General features: G+C 38.8%; 1 protein-coding gene across 1 annotated transcript; it reads right to left on the bottom strand.

The window, feature by feature from the left end:
- Nucleotides 1-171: 171 nt before the first annotated feature.
- On the bottom strand, nt 172-27,914 carry LOC135699017 (uncharacterized). The gene is made up of 3 exons (XM_065219199.1): nt 27,574-27,914; nt 748-1,498; nt 172-679 (listed from the first exon to the last, which is right to left on the bottom strand). Exons 1-3 carry the CDS (start codon nt 27,676-27,678, stop codon nt 573-575), a joined length of 963 nt encoding a protein of 320 aa, XP_065075271.1. The 5' UTR covers nt 27,679-27,914; the 3' UTR covers nt 172-572.

The following is a 27,914-nucleotide window of genomic DNA, read 5'->3' on the forward strand; positions in this document are numbered from 1 at the left end:
TCGTTGAAGCGTAGCGGCAAATGTAGGCATTTTAGTTTGTTTTCTGCGGGTACAAGCGAATTTTTAAATCATAGACAAATCTCCTGACGGAACTAATATCACATTCGAACATGACTATGGATTTTTACGGAATTGCGTCACGAAAGCTACTACATTCAGAGATTGGGGGAAAAAAGTTTCAATTATGACAAACTACTCTTTAGTATGAATTGCTTGCTTTTCAAAATATAGTTGCACATCAATCGCATAATCGGGGCTTCGAGGGCTCTAATTTCCTAACTTGTCTTTTACTTTTACATTGACATCCTCTGTATCACGTGACGTTGTCACCAACAATCCAACGCACCAATAATTCTAGTTTAAATTTGTTCCATACTGACCGTCCCGTACCACGTGCTCCGGACTAACATTTTACTGTTCCGCTTTCATTTCCTAGGTTCCGCAATCAAATGGTGAAAAGTTGTTTTTTTTTTTTTGGTTTTAATTGTTTGTTATTGTGTAAGTGCGTGCTTGCATCTTCTATTCGAAATTTAACATAAATAAATCATTTAGCTGGAGGATGACCTCAGCTTTCAGTTAACGATATCCTCCAAATTTTGAATATCGATAACCGAAATGTGATTACCGCCGAATTCGGCAAACTTGGCGTGCTGGTGCAGATCGGCCGATCGTTTGAAAACTGCGGATGGGAGAATAAGAAGAACCGAATTAGTTGACGTTTAAAAGGGTAAAATTTACACAACTCACCTCCAGAAACTAGTTTCTCCAACCGGTAGATCTTCATATCCGCGCACTCGCTGGTGATTCTCGGCGACACGTCGTTCAAATCCTTCAGTTCCGGCGTGATGACACGCATGTTCTTGCGAACCGTGCTGGTGTTGATGTTGTAGTATCCGTTCCACATCTTCTCGATCAAATCCCGCAGCGACTTGGGTGGCAGCACGGTTTCCCGATCCAGTGGCATCAAGAAGCACCGACCGTTGTCCTTGTCGATGATGCCGGACTGGTTGTACTTGAAATCGTGCAGGAAGCGACCCTGGCGCTGACCATGGAAAACTGGAACGTTGATCTTCGAGTAGTTTTCGTCGTCGGACAGGCCCAGTTCGAATTCCTCCTTGAAGAATTGATCGGTCACGTCCATATCGGTGTCATCCAAGCGTTGTTTTATTTCCTGGAACTCCCTCTGCATCGGCTGGACCAAGTCTTCAATTTGATCGAGTTGCGAATTGACATCATCGTGGCGAAGCATCGCGTTCATGTAGAACATATTGTTGTCGTTGACGTTGGTGGAATCGTACGGGATCTGACAGAAACCGTGGAATCGCAGGGGGTTGCTAAAGTGGGCATTCTGCCGATAGTAGAACACACCGGCAATGATTCCCAGCGACGTCACCAGCAGGGCAATCAGAAACAGGATGTAGGTGGTAGCCGTAGAGAAACGACGGGCACGGCGGATCAGAATAATGCTGGACGCAGCCGATTCGTCATCGCGGGAGACCTGTCGGCAAAAATGGAAACGGTAAAATGACACTTAATTAGTGAGAGGTGACTGGGGCGCTGACTCTAAATAGGAAGCGTGTTTCGGTTCACCGGTTAAAAATATGACCTTGAAATTTTATGGGTTTTTCATGGTTCAACGCGTAAGAATGGTGTTTTTGGTAGAAACTGAACATATAGGGGAATTTACGTATTCTCATCAATCTAAGCAGCGTCCGAACTTCTATTAGCGATTTCTCAGCGTCCCACACATACATGACAGGTTTGTTTGTTGACATTTATCTGCTGCTTGCTGTTCTACCAATTTCAATCGACAGAATTGATCAAAACGGGTTGAACATGTTTTTACAACGCTCCAAACTTCTCAGGTGAGTGTGACTATTGTCGGCAGTCTCTTTTTCTTCGGCACCCTTTCCATTTGAACTGCGTGTTAACCAGCTGTTCTATTATCGGCAACTCGAAATCAGCCGTATTTTGTAGTGTGTATATTTCATTTAAAGAAAAATATGGCAGAACAGGATTGCACAGTCGTAAAAATGTAATCAGATTGAAGCTGAAAAGGTAAGGAATCGGCTTAATATGTTCAGCGAAGAGTTTTGATGGGAAAATACAGTGAACTTAACGTTTCAATTTCGGTTGCCGAAAACAGTCAATGGGTGCCGAAGCCATAATTTACCCTAGTGTATCAATGTCAATCAACATTGAAAGTAGGGGATCAAGAAAAAGAAAATGAACTCTCCGCAAAATCGCTTCATTTCGAGCAATATCATTTTCGTGTAAGTCATCGTGTTTCTTGTTATCGAGTCACGATGAACATTCCTCTTTTCAAACATGACAGGACTATCACTTGTTTCGTTCGTCAAGTGCTTCAGTTCATTTCATTTTAAGCAAAGACTTGTTTCAATTGACACAATTAATGACTCGAAAACTGCTTCCTTCGTTTTTTTCCACTTTCACTTCAATTCGGGGCTCATTCGACTTGTCACGACCTCACGACCTGACGACGCAGGCATCACAATATAGTATCCGGATAGTATTCGCACAATATAGGTTGCCGATAGGGAAGGCATCCAGTTTAGGTATAGTAATAATAAAAATTAAAATTAAATTAACGAGGCCATTCTGGACTCCAAGATGGCGGCCATCGGGGTCAGGAAAAGTCTCAAATACCCCACAATATGGGTATTTTCGGAACGAGGACAATATGAAGGTGCGGAAAATCGATATTCGACGTTATTTTGGAATCCAAAATGGCAGCCATCAGGTTTCCTAAAACGTGTCAAATACCCTAAGATATGGTTTTTTTTCGGAACGGAGACAACGCGTGGCTGCCGAAAATCGATATCAGATACCACTTTGGAATCCAATATGGCGGCCATCAGGGTTCAGAAAGTGTCAAATACCCTAAAATATGGGTATTTACGGAATGAGGACAACATGTACATCCCAAAAATCGATATTCGATGCCATTTTGGAATCCAATATGGTGGCCATCGGGTTTCACAAAAGTGTCAAATACCCTAATATCTGGGTTTTTTCGGAACCGGGACCACGCGTAGATGCTGAAAATCGATATTCGATGTCATTTGCAGGCTATTTGACACTTCTTCTTAAATTGAACTTCAAGATGGCGTCGCACATCGATTTCTGGCTTCTATATGTCAGCCCGATTCCAAAAAAGACAGCGTGACATCAATTTTCGGCATCTATGTCTCATCCCCATCCTGAAAATACCCATATTTTAGGGAATTTGACACTTTTCCGCAAATCGGAAGCCACCATTTGGATTACAAAATGGCGTCGGATATCGATTCCCGGCTTCTAGACGTTACCCGGATTCTTAAAAAAAAACCCGTTTGTATGGGTATTTGATGGATTACAAAATGACGTCGGATCCTGATTTCCTATCTCTAGACGTCATCGCGATTCCAAAAATACCTATATTGATGGGTATTTGACAATATTTCCCACTTGTTCTGAAATCGGAAGCCGCCATCTTGTATTTCGAATTGGCGTCGTTTATCAATTTTCGATCTTTAGACTTCATACAGATTACAAAAATACCAATATTGATGAGTATTTGACTGAATTTCCACTTTTTCGTAAATCGGAAGCCACCTTCTTCGATTTCAAAATGGCGTCAGATATCGATTTTCATCCTCCCGATTCCAAAAATACCTTTTTGATAAGTATTTGACAGCATTTCCTACTTTTTCTTAATCTGGAAGCCGCCATCTTGGATTTAAAAATGGCGTCGCATATCAATTTTCGATCTCTAGACGTCATCCCGATTCAAAAAGTACCCATATATTGATGGGTAAACAAACCACCCAACAATGATAAATTTTACAACCACGTGCACAGATCTATGCGCACACGCTTAAATGAACCGAGTGAACAATCAACAAAAGTCATAAAAACTGCGCGAATTTGGATCAAACAGCTTCGCTTCGATGCAAAAGTAAGTTCATTTGACAATGAAAGAAGAAATGAACACGAGTCAAGTCAAAACAAACAGCATGAAAACCGATCGAAAGTGGTTCTGTTGATGTTGACGGGGATCTACTCGAAGAGAAGACAAAATGACTTTCAATTGAAAGTCATGGTTGGAGAGCTTCATCGTTACTTGAAGATTTTCGTTTGAAAGTGACTTTGTGGGGCCCTGATCAAGAGGCAAGCGTGCCACCCTACCGGTTGTGCGCTCTACATATAGTTATACATCAACGAATGCCTGAAAAAACGTGTATTGCCGATGATTAGGTCCCACCGGAGCCCCGTCAAGTTTTTGCCAGATTTGGCGAGTTGCCACTACAGTAAGAATGCGGCATCGCGATAATGGAGTAGACGTCAATTGATTGGGGTATCATCAAAGCTAAACTGCTGGATCAACAATAGAAAAGGGCCCATCAGCATTTGTAAACAAAGCGTCTTAAAGCCCTTTCCTCACGAAGTGAAAGCCGCCCACGCAAACCAACACCATCATCGGATAGAGGAAAGTTTCCTCTACATGATGCAGGTGTTGGTTTGCGTGACCGGCCTTCGCTTTGTGAGGAAAGGGCGTTAGAACGGTTTGTTTACAAATGCTGATGGGCCCTTTTCTAATGTTGATCCAGAACTGAAGAAGAGTGGAAAAATGGCTAAAGGTCCGTTTAGACTATCTGATTTCTTGGTCTGATTTTGACCGCCGCGCCATAATGAAAAATCTGCTCGATTTTACTTTTGACACATTTTGTCGATCCCCCCTATTTGCTGGTGTTCACACTGCTTGCACATGTCGAAAGAATTGCCAATTTAGATTTCAAAACAAAATTTGTATCCGGAATCAAAAGTAAATGCGTTTATAATGAATTACCGGAAAATTGCTCTAGCTTTGGCAGGCGTATTTGCTTTTATTATTTTAAATAAAATAAGAAGGAGAAGGTGCACTTTGCGGAGTAGGAAATGGTTGCTCAGGAGGAGCAAAGGCAGGGATCTGGCTCATCTTGTCCTTCAAGAACTGCGATATTAAGACGAAAAAGGATTTCAAAACTTCGCCAGGATGTCGATACCAACTTTCGACAAGCTACTGGGAAAAGTTCTCTTTAGATCTACATGATTCCTTGGGTACTGGAAATTTCTATGAAGATCTCAATTCTGCATAATATAATCTCTGAAGACGTGCGGACGTACCTGAAGTTTTATTTCTGTTCTCTGGTAAAATATCTTTGAAGATCAACCAACTTTCCTGAAGATCTGCAAATTTCTCGGTAGTTCTGCAGATTTCTTGGAAGTTCTGTGTGTTCTTTAGAAGTTCTTCAAATTTCTATACAAATTTACATAGTTCCTGAATCCATGCAGATTTAAGATCCTTAAATATCAACAATTATCTATGATGTTCACTAAATGTCTAATAATCTACGAACTTTTCGAAAGTTATATAATTTTCTCTGTAGATTATCATGATTCAATTAATATCTGTAAATATCTCTGAGCATCTACGCAATTCCCTTAAGTATAATAAAATATCTAGAAAAATTTTAGCTTCCCGGAAATTAAAGGAAGTTCTCTGAAGATCTACCAATTTTTCTGAAGTTGTGCAAATATCTATCTTCCCAGAAGTTCTGTAAATTTTACTTAAAATCCAAGAACCTCAATAAAATTCTGCAGATTTTTCAGTAGATCTTCTCTAAAGTTCTGTACATTTCTTTGTGGATTCTTGGACTTCCATAAGGTTCTGCAGTTTATCTGAACTTCTTTGAAATTCACAAAAGCTCTACAAATTATCTGAAAATATTTGAATTTCTCTGAAGTTGTGTTGTGTTAAAGATCGGCGAACTTTCCAGAAGTTCTGTAAGTTTTTCATTTTTTCTAAAAATGTACGAACTTCCTGAAGTTCTATGGACTTCTCTTAAGGTCTACGGACTTTTATGAAGTTCTTCAGATCTATCTATTTCCAACTTCCATGGAGTTCTGCATTTCTGCAAATCTTGAACTTTAGTACTTCGCTGAGATTTGTTTTTTGGAATTGAAGTACTTTTTCTGAAACACTGAATCACTGAATGTCTCTGAAGATCTGAAAAATTCTTTGCAGTTCTACAGATTTCTCTAAATATCTACTCACCTGAAGTTCTGAAAATACCTTTCAGTAAAGTAAAGTTGTCTGAAGCTCCGTAGTTTTATTCTCAAGATCTAAGAATTATCTTGAGGCTCTATACATTTCTCAGTAGATCTGCAAACTTGTCTCAAGTTTTGCAAATTCCTCTGTAGACTCTCAGGCTCCCCTGAACATCTGAAAATGTCCCTGCAGATCTTCTAAATTACCTAAGGTTCTCAAAATTTATCTGAAAATAGTTGAGCTTCCTTGAAGTATCGAAATCGTAAGAAATATTTTTTTAAACCGCCAAACTTCCCTGAAGCTCTGCACATTTCACTGAAGACCTATTAAAATGTCTGACATTCTAAAAATGCATAAGAAAATCTGCACTCTTTCTTGAAGGTCTAATTTTTTTCTGAAGACCATTCTTGTGATTTTCCAAAGTTCTGCAGCTTTGTTCTGAAAATCTACGAACTTTTCTGATGTTCAATCATTTTTCAGTAGATGTCCAAACTTCTGTGAAATTCTTTACATCACTGTAGATTCTTGGACTTTTCTGAAGGTCTGCGAAGTTCCCTGAATATTTACCAAAATTTTATTTATAGTTTTACAAATTGATCTGAAAATATTTAAGCTTGCTTGAAGTTTTGAAAATTTCTTTAAACATTTTTCTGAAGAGCTACTATCAATTTCTGTTAAATTTTCTGAAGTTTTGTAGTCCTGTTCTCAAGATCTACGAACTACCCTGAAGCTAAACAAATTTCTCAGTAGATCTCCAAATCTCTCTGAAGCTCTAAAAAACTCTTAGTGGCTTTCAGACCTGCTGTCTGGCATGCTTATTATTATAAAATACATATTCAACAAATTTGAAAGAATTTACCATATGCAATATTCAAATAATGTTATGTGAAAATGCCTGCAGTTGCCTGGTGAACTGTGGTCGTTATTTTACCCAGCAAGGTAATCACTGTAAAAAAAATTGACTGCTACTTTTTGCTATATTTTGAGTAATTGACATTTTTGTGCATCACTTTTTTGAGACATTTATGTTAATAACTTTATAATAAAGCATGATATATAAAGTAATGGATATTTATTGGATGAATCAAACCATTTTGATAATTATCAGAGTATAAAACGTATACGTTTGGCGTATAGAGGTGAAAAAAAGGAAAAAATGCAATTTTAGAGGTTAGTTTTCCAAATTGCCCAATATCTCGCTTAATTTGAGTCATTCATCTTCGACAAAATTTCTCAACACTTCAAATTACACAACTTTGCCGTAAAAACCATTCGGCTAGGATGCTCCGTTCAAAAGATAGACTCGAGCGCCACCTATGTGACGTAAAAATGAACTAATATGAAACTTTCAAAAGATGGCGCTTTTAGTATTGAGCAACTTTGTAGAACATTATATCACTGTAGAAAGCAAACCAACGGCGCTAGAGGTTTTGGCCACACGCATGGCATTGCTGCCCCACTGTGCACCGGTGACGACGACTCGTATTTGGTAGCACTTTGTGAATGTATCCACCTCAAGGGGTAGGTCACTCGACGCACTTAAAAAGTGTCATTTTTCTCAGTGTGTCTCAAGTGTGCCGACAATGCCAGTCATTGTGCCACAGATGTGCCGACAGTGCCGGTCATTGTGCCGGCTACATTTTTAGTGAATAATGAACATTCTGTTATGTTTGGCAACCCAGAACTTCTGACAGTTCGAATGTTTGGTAAGTGGACTGTGAAATGAATCCGATAATAAAAGCAATCAAGCTGAACATTGTATTAGGTCCTAAGTAACATTGATCGATTCTCTTCGTCGACTTCCTCTTTCGTTAATAACTTGAGCACATAACCGTTTCTTGTTGTATTTGTCGTATTAGGTGCTAGATAAAACCTTCTTTTACCGGTCTCTATGCTGAAAATACCTGAGAATGACTTTACATGGCTATGGGGATACAAAAAGAAAATCGACTAATAGAATCTGTCAATGTTACTTAGGACCTAATGCAATGTTCAGCTTGAAATAACAAAATGTGTCCCCGAGAAAACTGATCGACTGATCGGATTGTACCCCTACTAATCACCACGACTGAGGTTTTGACCCGTTTTGACTTACCACTTCCGCCCCGTTCCCCAACCCCATTCAGTTTTTCCAGCTCAGTTTAGTTTAATTTTCCATAAAATATGTATAATGCACCTAATATTGAAAGATGTTTGGGAAAATCAGTTTATATTTTCTAATTTAGTAAAAACGAAAAATACTGCTTATACCCTGGGGGAAGAGGTCAATGACGTTTATATAAGGTCCGGGCCATCAGGCAGCTTGCTGGTGTTAGAAGCAAAAATATTGTAAACATTTCTGAGCACTCAAGTGACGATGCCACTCTACCATAACATTCCATACTGCGAACAGTGAGATTTACGGAACTGTTAACAGCTGTTTCGTGTAAAAAGATAAACATTGCAATGAAATACGAACACCACTAGACATTTGCTCATTTCACTAACACCAATAAAAGTTTTTTTTTATTTGTTCAACGTCGATCTTGTTTTCCGTGCTGAGCACCAATGCTACCCATGCCAGGGAGGCAGATCCCTCACCTGGACCCTACCCATCAACTCATGAACCGGGGACCAACGGCTTTACTTCCCTTCTGAAGCAAGGCGTGATCAAAGATGTTATGCCTCAGAGCATCCCAGACTGGGACTGAACCCAGGCCTGCTGGGGTGAGAGGTAATCACGCTTACCACTACACCACCGGCGCCGCTGATAAGCAAGTTGTCCCGGGTCAAATAATAGGAAAAAGGACACTGGGGAGATGTAAACTTCGCATAGCTTCGCATAAGATAACGCCCTGCATATATCTTGTTGTTGTTTCTGAACGAATCCAATTCGGTTAGTAGACACAATTTTTTTCTACTATGTTCTAGTGCGCCCAAATTGTGCCGAATCAAATTTCAGTAGACTATTATTATTATTTAACTTTATTAAGGAGGCAGTAGACTGTGTCGAATGACCAATTCTTTGGTCCACCTGCTCTCCGCTGAAGCAGCCAGCCTTAAGCAGCAGAAACATTTTCGTCGGATTCTCAACTAAACCGCTTGGTCCCGTTTCTTGTCATTCAGTTGGTACATGACATTAGCCGCCTCAAACCGTGCATCCATGTTGTCCCGGTCGGGTAGTTGGCATCGATAGCATGAGCGCGTTCCAGCGATTGTAGATTTCGTATGCCATCAGATGCGTTTCGATGATGTCTTAGTCGTGCTCATTGTCCAGCGGGCAATGGAGGAACTCGATTACGTTCGTAAGGGGATCGTTCGGTTTGGCCAGTTTGTCCGGTATCAGCTTGTCCAGCTGGGGTGCCTTTGGAACATCGTCTCGGTTTGGATGGTTAGAATCTGGGAAAAGATTCCACTGTTCGTTGTTTTGTTTCTTCAAAACAAAACATTTGAACTGTCAAATTAACCGGGTTGCCAAACATACCAACAAACAAGCAAAAAATCAGTATGATGACCGACACTCATGACACTTGTGCTGCGGCACACGTGAGGCACACTGTGAAAAAGTTGATGCAAAATAAGTGTGTAGGTTGTACAACCATTCAAATCACCTCTCGCAGGTATTCAACCATGACACCAGGATGATCAGAAATCATTTAAAAAGCATCATTGATCTCCAGGCAAAGCTACCCTGACCAGGGTTTTCTGAATGTTGTTTTATAGTAGCCTTGTAGTACTTCATGAAACGAAATATGTTACTTGGGATTCATACCTCTCACACCAAAGTCACGAATGATCCAAGACCTAACGGGTGTCCACTAAAAAATGAGTATGATTATAACACATGTTCATTCGTCGTTTTCAGCATGTCGTTGAAACAGGAAGAACTGCGCGCGCGTATTGTACAATTCTCGATGAACATTTCAAATGGTCCTATCTGCTTTGATCGATTCTCTTCATAGACTTTCTCTTTTCATAACCACTGCTATGCAAACAGATTTCGCGTTAATTCTACCACATAGTTTGATAAAGGAGGTTCTTATCTAGCGTCCAAAACGTCAAATACAACAGAGAAAGGTTTTGCAGCTGAGTTATTGACGAAAGAGAAAGTCGATGAAGAGAATCGATCAAAGCAGATAGGACCATTTGAAATGTTCATCGAGAATTCTTTCAAGCGAACGAAGATCGTGGAAAAAAGTACACGCTGGACCATTTAAAGCCTGGTACGCAGCTGAAAAGTAATTAAGTTTCTACGTACTACGGGACAGGACACGGAACGCTAAAGAAATTACTTTTCCTTAACATTTCTTGACCCAGTACGCAGTTCAAAAGAAATCGGTAAAGGAAAGATCGATTACATTAGTTTCGTGATCAACATTGCAGGAAATCTTCAGAATCGTCATCAATCTTCTTTCTATCTACTCAGCGTCCTCACAGCTAGCCACAGAAAAACACAATCTTTCCTGCATCGTAGATAGAGTCGTATCCCTTGGGCGGAAAGCCAAAATATACCATATGTGCCAAAAGACCGGAATCCGACAAATCTACCGCAGTGCCGTCCTATCGAAGATTTTTTCGGTCTATTGAGCTCCATGGTATACAGGGATAATTGGAAGGCCAGGACACCAGGCAACTCACCAAAAGGACCAAAAGCTGCATCCGGAAAATCGATGTGGCAGCCGTCCACGGCCATTTTCCACTACTAAGCTGCGCCAAACGGCGTACCACAGACCGTATGCCAATGTTCACTATGCTCAGTTTGAAGACATATGTTAACCCGTTGTATGAAATAAATCAGTTTTAACTAAACTTCGCTGGTGTTTTTCCCCGACCCATTCCTTTCATTCTCATTTTTTAGTGGACACCCGTTACAATACCAAAAAAAATAGACGTAAACTTTCTTTAGAATTGGAGAAAAAACTGATTTTTTTAGATTTTGACATCTCTTCCAATATGTTTAGAAAAATCAAACCGTATTTCCGTAAGCTTTCCGTTAAGCCAGTGTTTAATTCTCCAAGATATAAATTGACGGTTGTAAATTAGTATGGAACGTCTAATTGAACTTGTCTTTAACCCTTTCCTTCCCAGCAATTTTTTCGTTGTTTTATGATGCAAAAAAGTGTTAGAACACAAGACGATCCATACAGACTAAAATTTACAAATCCACTAAAACGTCATCATTTGTATATTAATTATTGTATCAATAGCTGCTCAGATGAATTCTCAAGAATACATATGGACGAGAATAATGAACACACGGAGAAGTTATTAAAGCTGGTACTGGCTATTTAATGGTAGACAAACATGAGACGGACCTGGTGGATCAAGGAAAGGAAAGGGTTAAGGTCTTGACTTTAATTCATAACAGAGAATGTGTTTCCTTTTTTTCGAAATCACGCAGTTTGGAATCATTGGTGTCCATCAGTCTTGTAAAGCTAAACTTCTGCGTCACGGAATGTTGAAATGCTTACAAACAGCCATGCATGACGATTCAGGATCATTAAAGTACTTCTTCGTTGGTTCTAATTCTTTTTTAATCTACCAAGAAATATTGCACCGAAAAAAGTAAGGTGTAAAAGGCCAATGAGAACAACCCAAATTTGAGTTCAGTTTTTTCATAAATCGCAAAAAGTACAGAAACTCAGCGATAAGTAAATTTGCCTCATGTTTTTCTGAGGAAAATAAGGAAAATTGATGGAAATTTTACATATTCTAGGAGTGGTACCAATAAACTGAGAAGATCCAATCTAAAATTATCTCATATATTAGGCAAATTTACTCATTGCTGAGTTTGTGCACTTTTTGCGATTTATGAGTAAACTGAACACACATTTGGGTTGATCTCATTGGTCGTGTAAGTACCTACGACGGCTCTGATGTGCTCACTAAATTGAGATGTTGCAACCATGTTGGGGATTACCATGAATATGGTATAATCTATTCTTAATTTCTTATTTTGAAATCGCTAACTTGAGTGGCCATAATAGACAATGCTTCAACATCCCATTCTTGGACCTTCTGAATCGTTGTGTGGCTAACTATTCAGAACAAATCGCTATCAGGGAAACGGGGTTTAACCGTAAAGGTAAACGAAGAAACGAGCTCAACTTTTCTGCTCAGCCCTGGTACTATCTTCGGTCCCAAACTAATCGATGCACCCCTCGAAACATAGGAAAATCCACTAACCCCTCATTTTATCTGTCAAAATTTCATAGCGAATCAAAACAAACATAGTTTAGTACTAGAATTTCGACTAGAATGGGGTACGTTAATCGATTTGCTTGGGACCAATAGGCTAGTCAAGTAGTGAGCAAATTTAAAATCGTTAGTTTCCACCGGTTGGACCGGTTTAACTGGCTCGCAAGTTAGCCTGGTGCTCTACAAGAAACGCTAGGCTAATTGATATGAGTCAGTTTTAATTTATTATTGTGTTTACCACATACCGACCAGCACTGATGACAATATCTCCATGAACGCTAATGGGAATCGGGTAATTTCGATGTGTGGACTTCGAGCCCGAACTCGTTAAATAATAAAATGTGTGGTACAAATTTGAACCCAGTAGAATTATATGCAGCGTTAATACAAATTTTTTAGAACCACTGCAAGTGAATTACTATGGGTGATATAGCACTCCATTTGGTTCTACTATGTTTCTCGCTATAGCTAGTAAAATCTGCCAAACAGAATAGATATGTAAATATTTATTTGTTTGCCCTTTTGCCCCTGCAAAAGATTGCAGTGCGACGAGAGCGCTGAATCGTTACTTAAGCTAAAGTGTAAATAGCTACAGGGTGCTTCCATCGACTTTCAGTGAAGAGTTGTGGAGAAATGGACGGGGTGGATATTTTCACGCGTTTGTGGGCGCATTAAGTCATAGTTATCATGTGTGGATGAGTGTATTTGTTGCCGCTGCTATTTGTGCCTGCTAGTGGCTGTATATAACAATTTTACGCCTTATCTTATGAAACGTGCTGCCATGGAAAATTACTCTTTGGCTCATATTTAGTTATCATTCCTAGGCGCTTCGATGATGGATGCTCAGATTTATATAAATAAAATACGCTCGGATTAATGAGGTCCGCCCAGGTACAAATTAGTTTGGCATTTAACGGTAACTTAAAATAGGTATTTGCACTGGATGTTGTGATTTGACTTTAACAGCTCCCTATTGTCGTGAAATCTTGGAAATTTCTGTATGCAAATCAGTACGAAAGAAGACTAACGACTGAAAAACACTATTCTCTCCGTTGCTCATCCTAATTGTAGCTAACCACAATCTTACATAGCCATCCATATACCATTTAGACAGAAAAACCGTGGACATTAAGATGGGTCAACATTACAACCCCTTGCTACCCACAGCTATTGCGATTCGTATTGAGGTCCCTAACAACTGAACCAAATTTGAACGAATTTGGTTACTATCTGGATTTCGGGAACGGTCCGATACTGTTGAATTGCTTGTCGAAAGTTCAAAAATACCAAACCTGGGACTAAGATTGAGAAAACAGAACAACTTCATCGAAGATCGCAAATCGATTCGACATCTGTGCATCTGTTGGCGGCAGTGATCACAGCCCAGGGGTGTGTTGATAGCAAGTATTACACAAGAAACAATCAATTTAAATTAATTTATTACAATCGAAGAAAACTGTTTGGTAAAGTGAAATTTTAAGACATTCATGTGGTACAAAAAATTGAAGTTTTGGGTTTTCGCTCAATACTTCCATGCGACTAGACAATGGAGACGCATGGTAGTCTACTCTCGCATGGTAGTCTAGTAAATTTAAGAATCTGAGCAATTCTAAATCATATGTGTTTGGAAGCCCCATTATCATGCTATAATATGAGCCTAAGAAAGTACCGATTGCATCATGTACCTAGGAGAAATAATTGGAGATGTGATTTTCTCCTTCGGAAATAAATATAAGGACGCCATACAAAAATGTATGGGAAATTGGTCATTTTCGAAACATTATTTAGCATGTCAACAATTATTGTGGCACCAAAATAATCAAAGCGTTACTTCAAATAATCATTAAACTTCATTTCTGAAAAGATCACAGTACTTATTTTCGCTGCGTGTTTTTGTTCCGCGGATTTGGATTTTTTGCATTAAACATCATTTTATGACCAACAATTGAAAAGGCCTGAACTCCTTTTTGTAAACAAACCTTTCTCGCGAACCGAAACCTCCATTCGTAAACCTAAAACACAATCAGGTAGAGGAGACTTTCCCCTACCTGTTCATTTAGTTGGTTTGCGTTGATGGACTTCGGTTCGCTACAAAATGGCCTTACAAGGTTTGTTTACAAAATGGAGTTGAGGCCTTTTCACTTGTTGGTCTTGATTTGTTTGTGCTGTATTTAATTGAGTTTTAAGGTGAAAGTTAATGCTTTTCCGTTGATACTGAATCCACACCCGTTCAAACCACACCCAAATTCGAAATGCACCAATACCAACAAGCATTGCAAATTTGAAAAATGGGAAGTATTGAAATTTTGAACATTATCGTAAACACAATATTATTGTATAATTATAATAATTCTACTGCTGAAATGACAACTTCAATTCCAAGATTCCTAGTTCAGGGTAGTCCTACTAATGCTCAGAGAAGTCTTGCCTTAGTTCAGGGAAGGCCTGCCAAGCTTCAGCGAAGTCCTGATGAAGTTCAGGGAAGCCCTCCCGAAAGTCCTGCCGAAGTTCGAGAAAGTCCTTCCGAAGTTCAGGGAAGCCTTACCGAAGTTCAGGGAAGTTCTGTTGAAGTTCAGGGAAGTTCTGCCGATGTTCAGGGAAGTTATTCCGAACTATAGGGAAGTCCTACCAATGTTCAGAGAACTCCTGCCGAAGTTCAGATAAGTTCTACCGAAGTTTTGCTGAAGTTCAGGGAAGTCCTGCCGAAATTCAGAGAAGTTCTGCCGAAGTTCAGGGAAGGGCTGCTGAAGTTCAGGAAAGTCCTTTCATTTCAATTCTTGGAAATCAGGGAAGTCCTTATGAAGTTCAGGGAACTCATGCCGAATTTCAGGGAAGGCCTGCCGAACCTCAGGGAAGTCCTGCCGTAGTTCAGGGAAGGCCTGTCAAAGTTCATCGAAGTTCTGCCGAAGCTCAGGGATGTTCTGCCGAAGTTCATGGAATTATCTAATTATCTTTAAAAATACCAAGATAGGGGAATTTACGTATTCTCGGCAACCTAAGCAGCGACCTTCTTTCTATAGCCTTTTTCTCTAAGGAACGCACACATATGCAGTATTGGTTTGTTTACAATCTTTTGCTGCCAGCTGCTCTAACAATTTCAGTCGAAAGAATTGTCAAAAACTGTTTTGAAACGCTTTTACAAAGCTCCAACCTTCTCTAGTGAGAGCGAGTATTGTCGGCAACCAGTTTTTCTTCGGCAACCGTTCCATTTGAACTGCATGTAAATCTGCTGTTCTATTATCGGCAACTCGAAATCAGCTACAATTTGTAGTGCGTGTGTTGCATTTCAAGAAAACCTTGCTAGATTGCTTTTTCTCAGTGGTAAAAGTATAGTCAAATTGAATCTGAAAGCATAAAGAATCGTTTGCATGCATTCAGCGAAGTGTTTTCGTAAGAAAATCCAGTGAAAATAGTGTTTCAATTTGTGTTGCCGAAAATAGTCTGTCAAGCCGAAGCCGTCATTTCCCCTATATCAGAATACCTTCATCAAAAAGGCAGAAATTTTCACAGAATATCATGAAATACTTGTGAAACAACTTGTTAAAATCTAGGATCATATTTTTTAATTGATTTGTTTTCCATGCTGGGTTCCAAATCACATTGTTCTTCAACCTGGAGCATGCTTACGCACAGATACATGCAGAAGCCAGTTGATTGCTTAGGAAAACGAAATCTAATGCTTGGAATTGCGTTACAAAAAAATGGTTTGCATTGAAATAATGCATTTTACAGGTGTGTTGTCTTCGGAGAAAATGTTCCTAACAATATTTTGATACGATCTAAGGGAGTGAAATATGACAGCACAGGGATTTTCGAACATCAAGTATAACTTTCGAAATGTCACTTTTAACCACGAGTTAAATTTAACTCGGCAAATGGTTCACAGCCTTAAGCGAACCCCACACGTATCAATATATTGACGCGAAGGGGGATTATTGACAATAATATTGATGATGTGAATACAGAAATATTGTCAATCTCATTGTATTGACGCCAATATTGAATGTATTGTCAATACGATTATTGTCAATAAAAGCAATCGTGTAGGGTCCACTTTAGTAATCTTGAAAAATGTTCAAAACCTATGTTCTGTTTTCCGTAAAGTCAGCAAGGGGGGAGGTAGCTGTCAAATACAGGCCAGTGACAAGACCTATACTAACAGCAGCGTTTGACAGTAGGCAGCATGTCCCGAGCTCAAATCGTTTATTTTACTGTGCTGGGTCCGCTGTCACTGTATAACATGTTGCCTACGCGCCTGCCACTGGGCTGGTCAAATACGAACAATCGTCGCCTACCTCGCATAACTGGTTCAAACCTAAATAAGCCATAAGAAACCTACACGGTTTGTTTACGTTTAGAACCAATTTCATACAAGAATGATCAGTAGGCTGATTTGACAGCCCGTCCCCCAGGTAGTCAGTCAGTTTGATCGAACGCGATGTGTTTTGCAACTCCAATCCAACGTATACAGTAAGAAAAAAGTACCCAAAAGTAAGTTCTTTTCACTCATCTCGGCACTATGGTTCAGGAACTAAAAAGTAGGTAAAGCGGGTCAACTTTACTACCCGTGTGGCACAGAACAGAAGGGGAAGTGCAAACAAATCGGTGAATCAAAAAGTGGTTCGTTTCTCTGCTCAACAAGTGATGTGTTGTGCTAGCGTTCCACACGGGCTTTCTATGTGCACCCACACTATCATAGCATGCTGCCTTATCTTAACTGCAGGCAGAAGATGCCTTCTACCGCTAGGTGCGCTAGTGTTAGCAAATGACAAGTAGAGCCACTTTCTGATCCGAAGTTCCACCATAGAGGTAACTCTACACACTACTAAAAAGTCATGTAAATTTCGGTTCCCTGAGACCGACACATGTAAGCGGGCCTTTTGACATAAGAATCAGTTGAAAGAAACGTGAAAATCATTTCAATCAAACATTCTCTTCGTCGACTAGCTGACGTATCGGTTTGAGAACACTTAATTTTACATGAAATGTTTGGTTACGTTCTATGATTTACGTTCAATATGGATTGTCTCGTGTAAAAGTAGTTATTTCTTAGTGTGTAAGACAAGAAGGTCCCGAAGAAACGTGCTCTCTTCGGTCCCAAGCTAATCGATTCACCCCTCGAAACATAGGAAAAGCCACTAACCCCTCATTTTATCTGTCAAAATTTCATAGCGAATCAAAACCAGTGTTGGAAAAGTTCGCGATATTTCACGAAGTTCACCAAGGGAAAAGTTCGCGAGTCATAGTGAGTTTTCGCGAACTTTTCCATCACTGATCAAAACAAACATTGTGTAGTACTAGAATTTCGACTAGATTGGGGTACGTTAATCGATTTGCTTGGGACCAATAGGCTAGTCAAGTAGTGAGGCAATTTAAAATCGTTGGTTTGCACCGTTTGGTTCCACTCCTGTGCCTGTGCGGTGGTTTTGCTCCTCCGTTTTTGACAACATTAAATCACCGGTTGGAAACTAACGATTTCAAATTGGCTCACTACTTGACTAGCCAATTGGTCCCAAGTAAATCGATTAACGTACCCTATTCTAGTCGAAATTCTAGTACTACACTATGTTTGTTTTGATTCGCTATGAAAGTTTGACAGATAAAATGAGGGGTTATTTGATTTTCCTATGTTTCGAGGGGTGCATCGATTAGCTTGGGACCGAAGAGAGTACCAAAGCTGAGCCAAAAAGTTGAGCACGTTTCTTTGGGACCTTCTAGTCTTAGAGTTACCTCCCAGACAACCAGAATGCACGTATATTCAAAGTTGTTTTCGTGATATACAAACATATATACAAACAAACAATTCGTAAAGAATGCAAAGAAATGGCTTATACGTACAAAAGTGGAGGCCATATAGGTGCATATTTTAATTTAATTTTAAACGAGTTGATTTAACATCATATAGGATTTAATCTGTAATAACAAATTCATTTCGAAAAATCTTACGATGCAGTCCGATTCAATTTGTGATACAGTACGATGGAAAAATAAGTCATCGCATATAAGTCGGAAATTGGCATTCTATACGATTTAACTCAAACATAATGCGAGGTTTGTCATTATTATATGCGATTTTGACTTTAACTGTAGCAATTTACGATACTGTCTGTACATTGTTATACGACTTCTGGTTGTCTGGGCTCTATGGTTGTACTATAGAGGTAACTCTAAGACTAGAAGGTCCCGAAATAATGTGCTCAACTTTTTGGCTAAGCTCTGGTACTCTCTTCGGTCCCAAGCTAATCGATTCACCCCTCGAAACATAGGAAAAACCAATAACCCCTCATTTTATCTGTCAAACTTTCATAGCGAATCAAAACAAACATTGCGTAGTACTAGAATTTCGACTAGAATGGGATACGTTAATCGTTTGCTTGGGACCAATAAGCTAGTCAAGTAGTGAGCCGATTTAAAAGCGTTAGTTTCGTATTGATTGTTGGTTGTACTACCGTTGTACCAACAATCAATTCGAAACTAACGATTTCAAATTGGCTCACTACTTGACTAGCCTATTGGTCCCAAGCAAACGATTAACGTATCCCATTCTAGTCTAAATTCTAGTACTACGTAATGTTTGTTTTGATTCGCTATGAAAGTTTGACAGATAAAATGAGGGGTTATTTGATTTTGCTATGTTTCGAGGGGTGCATCGATTAGCTTGGGACCGAAGAGAGTACCAGAGCTGAGCCAAAAAGTTGAGCACGTTTCTTCGGGACCTTCTGGTCTTAGAGTTACCTCTATGGTTGTACTGCTTTAAGCTAGTACCACATATTGTACTTTTTGAGGTACTAGATTAAAGGAGTACAACGGTACTAATTTGTAAGACTGTCTGTGGTATAAGACGGCCTGCCGATAACTACCGATAAAAGTTTTGAGAACCTACCGATAATGAAAAAAATAATCTGGCCACCCTGCTTCTATTCTCACTCTGAACTACACTACGCTGCGCTAAAGTGGCTTCCACTTAATAAATTAGGTTTTCGTCCAATGATAACAATCTACCGAGTTATCCTGACTTTCCACCAATCGAAAAATACAGGACTATTTTAACCTAATGATGCAAACAAAATTTGAAGACGCGGCGGGGAAGTAGATAAATAATGGTCTTTAAAACCATTTAAAGAGGAAAATACGCTGACACAGTAACCGGTGTTTGTTTTGATTCACTATGAAAGTTTGACAGATAAAATGAGGGGTTCATGGATTTTCCTATGTTTCGAGGGTGCATCGATTAGCTTGGGACCGAAGAGAGTAGTTGAGACCTTCTGGTCTCAGAGTTACCTCTATGATATCACCATTAACTGTTCATATTATGATGACATCGATCACAACGAAACGTTCGTCAATCCATTTGAATGAGAAAAATTGAATTTAATTCTTTATATCATTCGAAAGCTGAATAAAAACCCAACCATGTGAGCCATCAAACACACGTGCACCTTAAGTTATTCTTAATTTTGAGTCATTTACATACGTCAAAACTATGTTGACCTTTTTGAAAATAAATTACTTGCGAACGTTCCAAACAAAAGAACCTTCACACTTAATTTTTTTCTCCGAGATTCCAACAGCCGAGTAGTTCTGCAATTTATTTTGCTGAGATTCAGTAAAACAACAGCTAACAAATAGATATTTTGCAGATATATCAGCAAAAGTAAATGCCGAGATAATCGGCTTTTGGAGATTTTACCGAGCTAGATTAAGGGTGTTGAATGCGATTGAGAGCAGCTGATGGCAACAAATTTCTATTACCTACACAAAAAATTACGTCAAATTATTAAGGTGAGTCAACTGATAACAAACGGCCAAAGATAACAGAAAAATGTCTAACGCAAAGCCTTGCGAAACCGTACAGTGAATTGAATTCTGCAAGTCTGCAGGATATTGATTGTTTGTTGCGCTGTTGCAGTAGAACCATTGGCGTAGCTACGAGGGAATTAGGAGGCGGGTTTGTGGGTTACCACAATTACTTATTTTGCGTACACATCAAAATTGTTCTTGGCGATGAACTACCCCAGAAGTGGCTGAAAATCAACCTAATTAAAAATTAAAAATTAAAATCAAAATTGTTCGCTAATTGCCTAATTGAGAAATTAAAAAAAAAAACAAATGTAGCCAATGAGCAGAACAAATAATTTGACTTGACATTTGATGAAACAATATGACAAAAAAATCTAATTATTCAATACCTATCGTATTTCCCCCAACTGCCCGAGCCAATGAACTGTTGCAGTGTACATTCGAGCACAGACGGGTATGTGTACAGTCCAGACTCATGTTGTGCGGATTTGATCGGTGGGGATTCGAGCAACGTAAATAATGCACCTACGATATGAATGTGGAACTTGTGCCGATTTGATCCAAGCTTAGAGCCACAATGGTACCTGACTTATAACGAATATACGTTGTATACGAGTACCCCGAATACAACGTATTACCAACAATCAATACGAAACTGACGATTTTAAATTGGCTCACCACTTTAGTAGCCTATTGATCCCAAGCAAACGATTAACGTACCCTATTCTAGTCGAAATTCTAATACTATTTTTTTTTTATATCTTTATTATTTCTAGTACTACGCAATGTTTGTTTTGATTCACTATGAAAGTTTGACAGATAAAATGAGGGGTTATTGGTTTTTCCTATGTTTCGAGGGGTGAATCGATTAGCTTGGGACCGAAGAGAGTACCAGAGCTGAGCCAAAAAGTTGAGCACGTTATTTCGGGACCTTCTAGTCTTAGAGTTACCTCTATGGTATTACTCGTCTAATTTTACATAGTATTTGAAATGTAAAATTAGACGAACTATACGTCGTTTTCGAGATACTCATATACAACGTATTTTCGTTGTAATTCAGGTAACACAGTAGGCTAGTAGTGATATATTTTCACTTAAATTTGACAGATGCAAAATTATTAAATAATCCACTATAAATAATCGTACTTCTTTCCTGAATTCACTGTGGCGAACATCTAGTCGAATATTGGTCCATCAACATCAGAGGGATTTTCGAATATTTCAATTCACGGCTTACATATACCAGGCTAGCTCATTAGAGAGTAAACATCAACCGAAGTAGGCCGAAGTGACGCCATCAGAATCGTTAATGTAAATAGTGCAGAAGCCAGAAGGAAACATTTTTTTCACAGCTCTCGGGTTTTCGAAGTGCCTCACGGGATTTGACTTCAGCCGGGTTTCGGCACATGGTGGCAAACCCGGAACTCAAACAGCTCTAAGAAATTGCATGTGATGTTGTAGAGGTTCCTGATAGCTTCGTGTTCCGGCAGCAGATCCCCTTCCCTGACATCGAACATCCAACACAAGCTTGGGCATAGGAGCTGATCCCTTCGATCTTACGGTACCCGATGAGATCCTAGGAGGTGGAAATGGGGGGTGGAAAGGCATTTCTTCGACAGGAATTTGCTGTGACTCAGAATATCATCACCAAGGATGTCACATTCAAGGGCAAGAGGTAACAATCAGTTTGCTTTTTAAACCGGCGATTTTATTGTTGTTGCATTTTCCATTGCATTTAATGTGGTTATCATGAACTTTATCTAACCGTAGATGTTTAATTTGCATTAGAAAAGTTTTAAAATTAATGTAGGGGAAATGTAGGTAATGTCGGCCTACATGTCCCTAATTTGGGCCCATCGCTAAAAGTCTGCTATTTATCAATTTTATATAGATGAACGCGTTATTGGGACGTTACTAATGGATATTTTTGGTTTCTATTGAAAATTTAGTTGATTGCTGAATTTATGTATGGGCCCAAATTAGGGACACTTAGGCCGACATTACCTGCATTTCCCTTATATTGTTAATTGTAATTGTTTGTTTATTAAAGGAGCGGAGTACCTAGCCCGGTATATGTAAGCCGTGATTTTAATGTATGTTCAAACTGTCTAATTTTAGTGAAAATTTACAAAATGGGACGCAGCCTTAAGAGTGTGAATTACTGTAAGAAAGTTGTTCGTGTTGATGTAATCAACCACCGTTTACTAAGGAGTCTTTAAAAAGCTTGAAATAGATCAATGAACCATGCATTGTCACTGATTCGCCCCATTTAAGGACGTGGCACTTCACTTTCTCAGTAATGAAATCCATGTTGATTATCACAGGGCTGGTAGTGCTGGTGCGATATAATAGTAGTGACTTTAGTGACTAAAATTACGGAAATAGTGACCAAATAGTGACTTTTAAATACAAAATAACTAACCATTTATATGGTAACTTAGAAATTAAAATACGGTTTGATATTGAAATAAACTTCTTATGTCATGGAACCAGTGTTCGGAAAATCATTCTCAAATCTCATTCACTGAGCCTCCCTGCGAGCATAAACTCGCGTGCGAATGCGGCAAACAAAATTCACGCCTGAGATTCTCATGCATATTCACGCACTCACACTCACAACACCGAAAAATCATTCCAGCTTTAAACTCATAAAAACCACTCAAACGTCAATTGATATCATGCCTATGTTGTGTTAGTTTTCCAACCCCTGATGCGCAAACAATAGTAATAACAATGAATAACGCCAAAATATAAAGCAATGAATTTTTGAACCTGAAAACTCATCGGTGATTTTTGCGACGTTGAATTTTGCAAGGCAAAACTCATAGGCGCATAAACTCATGCGTGAAATTTGAGTTTTTGAGTTTTTTTTTTCCGAACACTGCATGGAACTTAAAATCAAATTTCATAAATTCCTCTAATTTAATCGAATCTCACAACGGATTCTCCTGTGAAGACCATTTGAAGTGATTTGAGTTATTTACTTTTGCTTACGTTATACATGATGACTAGCAAATAGTAATTCCCATTTTTTTATGATCTTGAATTTGATTCTGCGTCTGAAATCTTTAAAATTTTGATATATCTAGGTAGATAAATTTGATAATTCGCTACGAACTTTTCACAGAATTTCTTCAGAATGATCTCAAGAACATTTTTAGAATAATTCCCCTTCTCTTAAGCTTAGAGGCAAATAAGCTTTTAAAAAAATAATATTGTATTCTTGAAATTCTTTGCAGAACAATCAACAAACTTCTTGGAAATAGATTATTTTCGTAGTTGGAAATGCTTAACATCAAATATCAGAATTAAAGTGGACATTTTATACGATAGATGAGGAGATGAAAGCAAAACGTTGATAGTTCCGTTGTAGTACGGCAGTGTCAAATTTGTATATAGAAAGTAGAAAGTGAACAAAGGACAATTTTGAGGAAGGTACGAATCGGGTAGAGCATCTCCTTTACCAAGCTCATCCGTTAATGAGGGATGGTAAGGGGTGTAACCCCTGCCACCACTGGCAAAAGGGATGATCGCCGATTTGCTCATGTACCTCCGATGTGCGGAACAGTTCTATCGATCGTTTCACCATCTGACGTAAACAACTACCCGATTCGTACCTTCCTCGAAATTGTCCTTTGCTCACATTCTACTTTGTATATACAATTGATCATTTTGTCAAGCTTCTGCATTCATGTTCCATCAGATGTCACAGCTGTTGTTTGCGGTGACATCTATCGGAAACTAGGCACAATCTATTTTCCTATAATTGTTCACAGAGTACTGGTACCTCTATATATGCATTTAGATTATTGTTCGAAGTCCCTCCTTTTTTACACATTCTGCACACAAAATAGCTCACCCCTCACAGAATTTCCCGCCGAATTTTATGTATGGGGCGGGGCATAAAGTATCTTTTGCGCAGAATATGTAAAAAAGGATGGACTTCAAATGTTAAAGCAAATGCATATATAGATTTACCAGACATGTTTTGTATTGTCAGGTACTCTATTTTGTAATTTGTGAAAGGGAAATCACAAATCGAGTGTCAACAAAATACATGGCATGTTGAGAGATTGAGCTAGTGAGAGAGAATTTCTCTCTCAAATTTGAATTTTTTTGGCTCTCTGGGGACTGGTGGTAAAGCAGATAAAATTGTATGGGGAAAAATCATTTTTATTTAATTGTAGCTTGTTGAGCATTAATTTCCGGGAAAAAACTGAACGGCAAAGCCCCTGACTAATTTCTTTAGGTTGTCGTTCACTTTTTTTGACCTGAATATGCACCGGAGGCGAATTATTCGCACTTCTCTCAATTCTCGGAACAGCGCCATCTCTGTGGAAAATGGTCGAACAAAATGATTAATTTTCACACTGCCGTACTATAACAGAACTATCAACTCTATAATTTAATCTCCTCATCTATCGTCTATCACTTTAAGTCTGATATTTGACGTTAAGCATCTCCGACTATGTAAATCGTTAAATTCACGCATGAAGTAATAACACATGATTAGTTAAAGTAGATTATTTTCCTTTTTTATTGATTCTTCTAGGAACTCCCTGAAGGCTCCTTCCATAAATGCATTTGAAATTTATTTGAAATCTCTTTAGAATTTTTCAGGATTTTCATAAATTTCTGCTTAGATTGATCTTGGACTTCTCCCCTGCATTCAATTGGGAATTCAATTCGTATTCTCCTTAGAATTCCCAAAGTATTTCCTCTGAATTCTCAAAACAAAAATCCATCACAGAATAACTTTGAAAATCTTCTCATTGAAACCTTAATTTATTTCGAACTCTTAATAATTCTCTTGTAAGTATCTTCAGAAATCATCCCAGAATTCTTTTAGAACTATCCGCAGAGACCATCTTTGGAGTTCACGGGATTTTCTTGGTTTTTTCATCAGAGCTCCCTTAAGCGAAATTTCAGAACGAATTTTGAATTCTTATTAGAATTGGAATCCTCATCCTAGAATCTTCCTAGAATCTAGAATCCTAGAATCTCATCCAATCTTAAGATTTAAGCGAAGATGAAGAAATCGGCCCTCAGAGCACTTAATTTTACATGAGACTTTTGTAGTCTGTACTTTGGTATTCTTCTCTGACATATCTTGGTGTCATCCAAAATTCTCTTAAATTTACTTTGGATTTTTTTAAGTTCTTAACCATCCTTGAAAGACTTTTGAAAATCTATCACAGACAAATACCTTTGAAAAGTTTCCAAGGTTTACAGTTTATTTTCTGGGAAAGGAGGTACATTTTCCCCGATTTTTAATAGAAATTGAAGACATTTCCCAATAGTTTTCCTGGTGTTTCTAAAGTTACCCTGGTAAAAAATTTCAATTTTTTAACTTTGTTAAATCTACTTTGCTAAAACAACTGTAAACTTTCTTAGTGCCAAGTACCCAATCTAAACATTTCGTTGATATTTTTAAATTTCACTCTATTTTAGTAGTGAAAAAGTGACTTTAGTGACTATTTTTAGTGGTGTAAAAAGTGACTTTTTAGTGAATGGCTTCAAAATAGTGACCAAGTCACTAAAAAGAGACCTGCTACCAGCCCTGTTATCAATGCATACAAAATCACACATGTTGATTATGAATCCATCGATACCAGTGCCTTCTTTGGGGAAGTCGAAACGTCACATTTTTCATATGAACGCTTGTATGAGAACAGTCGTTTCGACTTGGTTGCATCATGTGACCCCAGGTGGAAGACATCATTAACTTTTGCAGGCATGGAAAATCGTTTATATTCATATTTGGAGCATTCGTTTACATTTATTTGCCTCTAAATTTTTTCATCAATAGATTTCCAGAAAATAATATATGAAGCTTATATTGGTGTTGATATTGGCTACAACTTTTTCAAATTACTCAAATCCGTATCTCTTATGTAACCACTGAAAAACAATAACAAGTTCTACCCGCTCTTGTTCGTCGTGCATAAAAGATACAGATTTAAGTAATTTACAAAAAGTTGTAGCTAATATCAAAACCTACAAAAGCTTCATTCATCATTGTATAAAATTAGTTAGAAGCAAATGAATGTAAATGAATGCCCGAAATGAATGTAAATGATTTTCCATGCCTGGCCACCACTACTCTAGCATGTTTGTATCATCCAGGAGCATTTTACGAGACGTTTCCAATCAGCTGATTTTTCAATAAATTCATGATTGCACTTTGACAGGAGGCAGTTAACCTAACGACTGTGAGAAGCAACATCAATATCATCAAATCTTGTCAGGCAAACTGGCTTCTGTCATTTCGTACAATGGACTATTAGACCTTAATTTATTTTTGAATATGTCCACCGCATCAGGCCACGACACTAATCGATTTTTAAATCGACGAAAGTAGCTACGGGACCGCATACTACCAGTTATGACTGTATGCTTCTGTTAATGGCAGTGAATGATCGCCTTTGACTGACGAAAGCAATTATCTGCAACTGGAACAGAACTCCATCCAATATAAATGTATAGAAATTCTACATCAGCTTATCGGTATGGAAACAATTTCCCATCAGTTTGTTGAGCATTATTACAATGAAACACCAGTTACAATCCACCCCATGCTCTTGCTCTTTCTCTTACTTTTCTAACGTTTACATCAACATCACGACAATATCTCCTGGTTGGAGAAAAAACACCCCAACTTCCAGAGTATCGATTTTCTGAGTAACCCCACGTCGAGTTGAAAACAACACGACAAACGTAAAATATAAGTCTATATTTAGTGAATGCCCTTTCCTGGTAAATCAACAACGTCCACAAAAAACAACAACAACAAACACACATAAACCTCCGGCAACGGTATACCGAAACGGATACCTACATCATCAATATTATGTTGCTCTAAGTTTTGCTTCAGTAGAATCAACCAACGGCGACGAGACGAGTGTAAAATGGAATGAACTAAAACGTAGAAGAAGGCCTATATGTAGGTACCTAGATAAACAGCAGATAGCCCAAAAAAAACTTTTCCTTTCGCCCATTTCGATCCGCCAGTGAAGACATTATCAATGCGAAATAAACTACCGTGATGCCCATCTGGGTAGAGTTATCGTTACTGCATTGTTTGCATTTTGCATCAGGCAGTGAAACGAAACTAAAATGGTGGCATCCATGTTGTTTTTCGTGTAGCGAGTTGATGATTTTGCTGCATTGGACGGAGGCCAACCATGTAGATAGGCAGGCGGCAGCCGGACCGAGAAAATAATGATTCACACTCATGTCTTCACCAGCAGCATTATAGGCATAGGTGATTGCTTTCGAGAAATCAACCATTACGGCTGATTATTTGAGAGCGTTATAAAAATTTCCGCTCAAATCATTACACAAATCGCACAAATTCAAGTTCCGCGATAGGTCCAACGAAACACTGGAGGCAACGGGGGCGGGGTTCATATGGTCTTATTATCAATCTTTCGCCATAGCGCAATGTTGTGAAACGAATGGCATTATGCATGATATAACGCAAATGGGAGAAGCAAACCACTTACCGATGGGGCAGTCGGGACGGCCGGAACTTCCGATCCACCTACCAGGGGTAGGATAGACTTCTCCGACTTCTTAGCATCCCCAAAGGGCTTCGTAAGGATGGTCATCTTGTGCTCCTATAAGAAGACTGTTCTTCCTGCTTTCTATCGTCGAGGCACGGCAAAATCAACTATAGGACGACAATTCCAAGGCCGGAATACTGAGTGGTTCTTGCTGACTAGCTAGCTAGCAACACAATGATCACTTTATGGATATTAAACTGCAATCCGAGGCAGTCAAACACGGGAAACTTGACTCGAACGATACGAATGTTATTCTTGCTCTTTTGCTACTGACGACTGCA

Source organism: Ochlerotatus camptorhynchus, unplaced genomic scaffold, assembly GCF_037179485.1.
Source record: "Ochlerotatus camptorhynchus isolate MF236.1 unplaced genomic scaffold, CSIRO-AGI_Acam_v1.1 ptg000101l, whole genome shotgun sequence".
NCBI lineage: Eukaryota > Metazoa > Arthropoda > Insecta > Diptera > Culicidae > Ochlerotatus > Ochlerotatus camptorhynchus.

Excerpts from the sequence above, each read along its gene's own strand:
- LOC135699017 (XM_065219199.1), bottom strand. The coding sequence starts at position 27,678 with ATGACCATCCTTACGAAGCCCTTTGGGGATGCTAAGAAGTCGGAGAAG. Across the intron at positions 1,499-27,573 it reads CCGTCCCGACTGCCCCATCG|GTCTCCCGCGATGACGAATC; the intron begins GTAAGTGGTTTG and ends TTTTGCCGACAG. Across the intron at positions 680-747 it reads GGAGAAACTAGTTTCTGGAG|TTTTCAAACGATCGGCCGAT; the intron begins GTGAGTTGTGTA and ends TCCCATCCGCAG.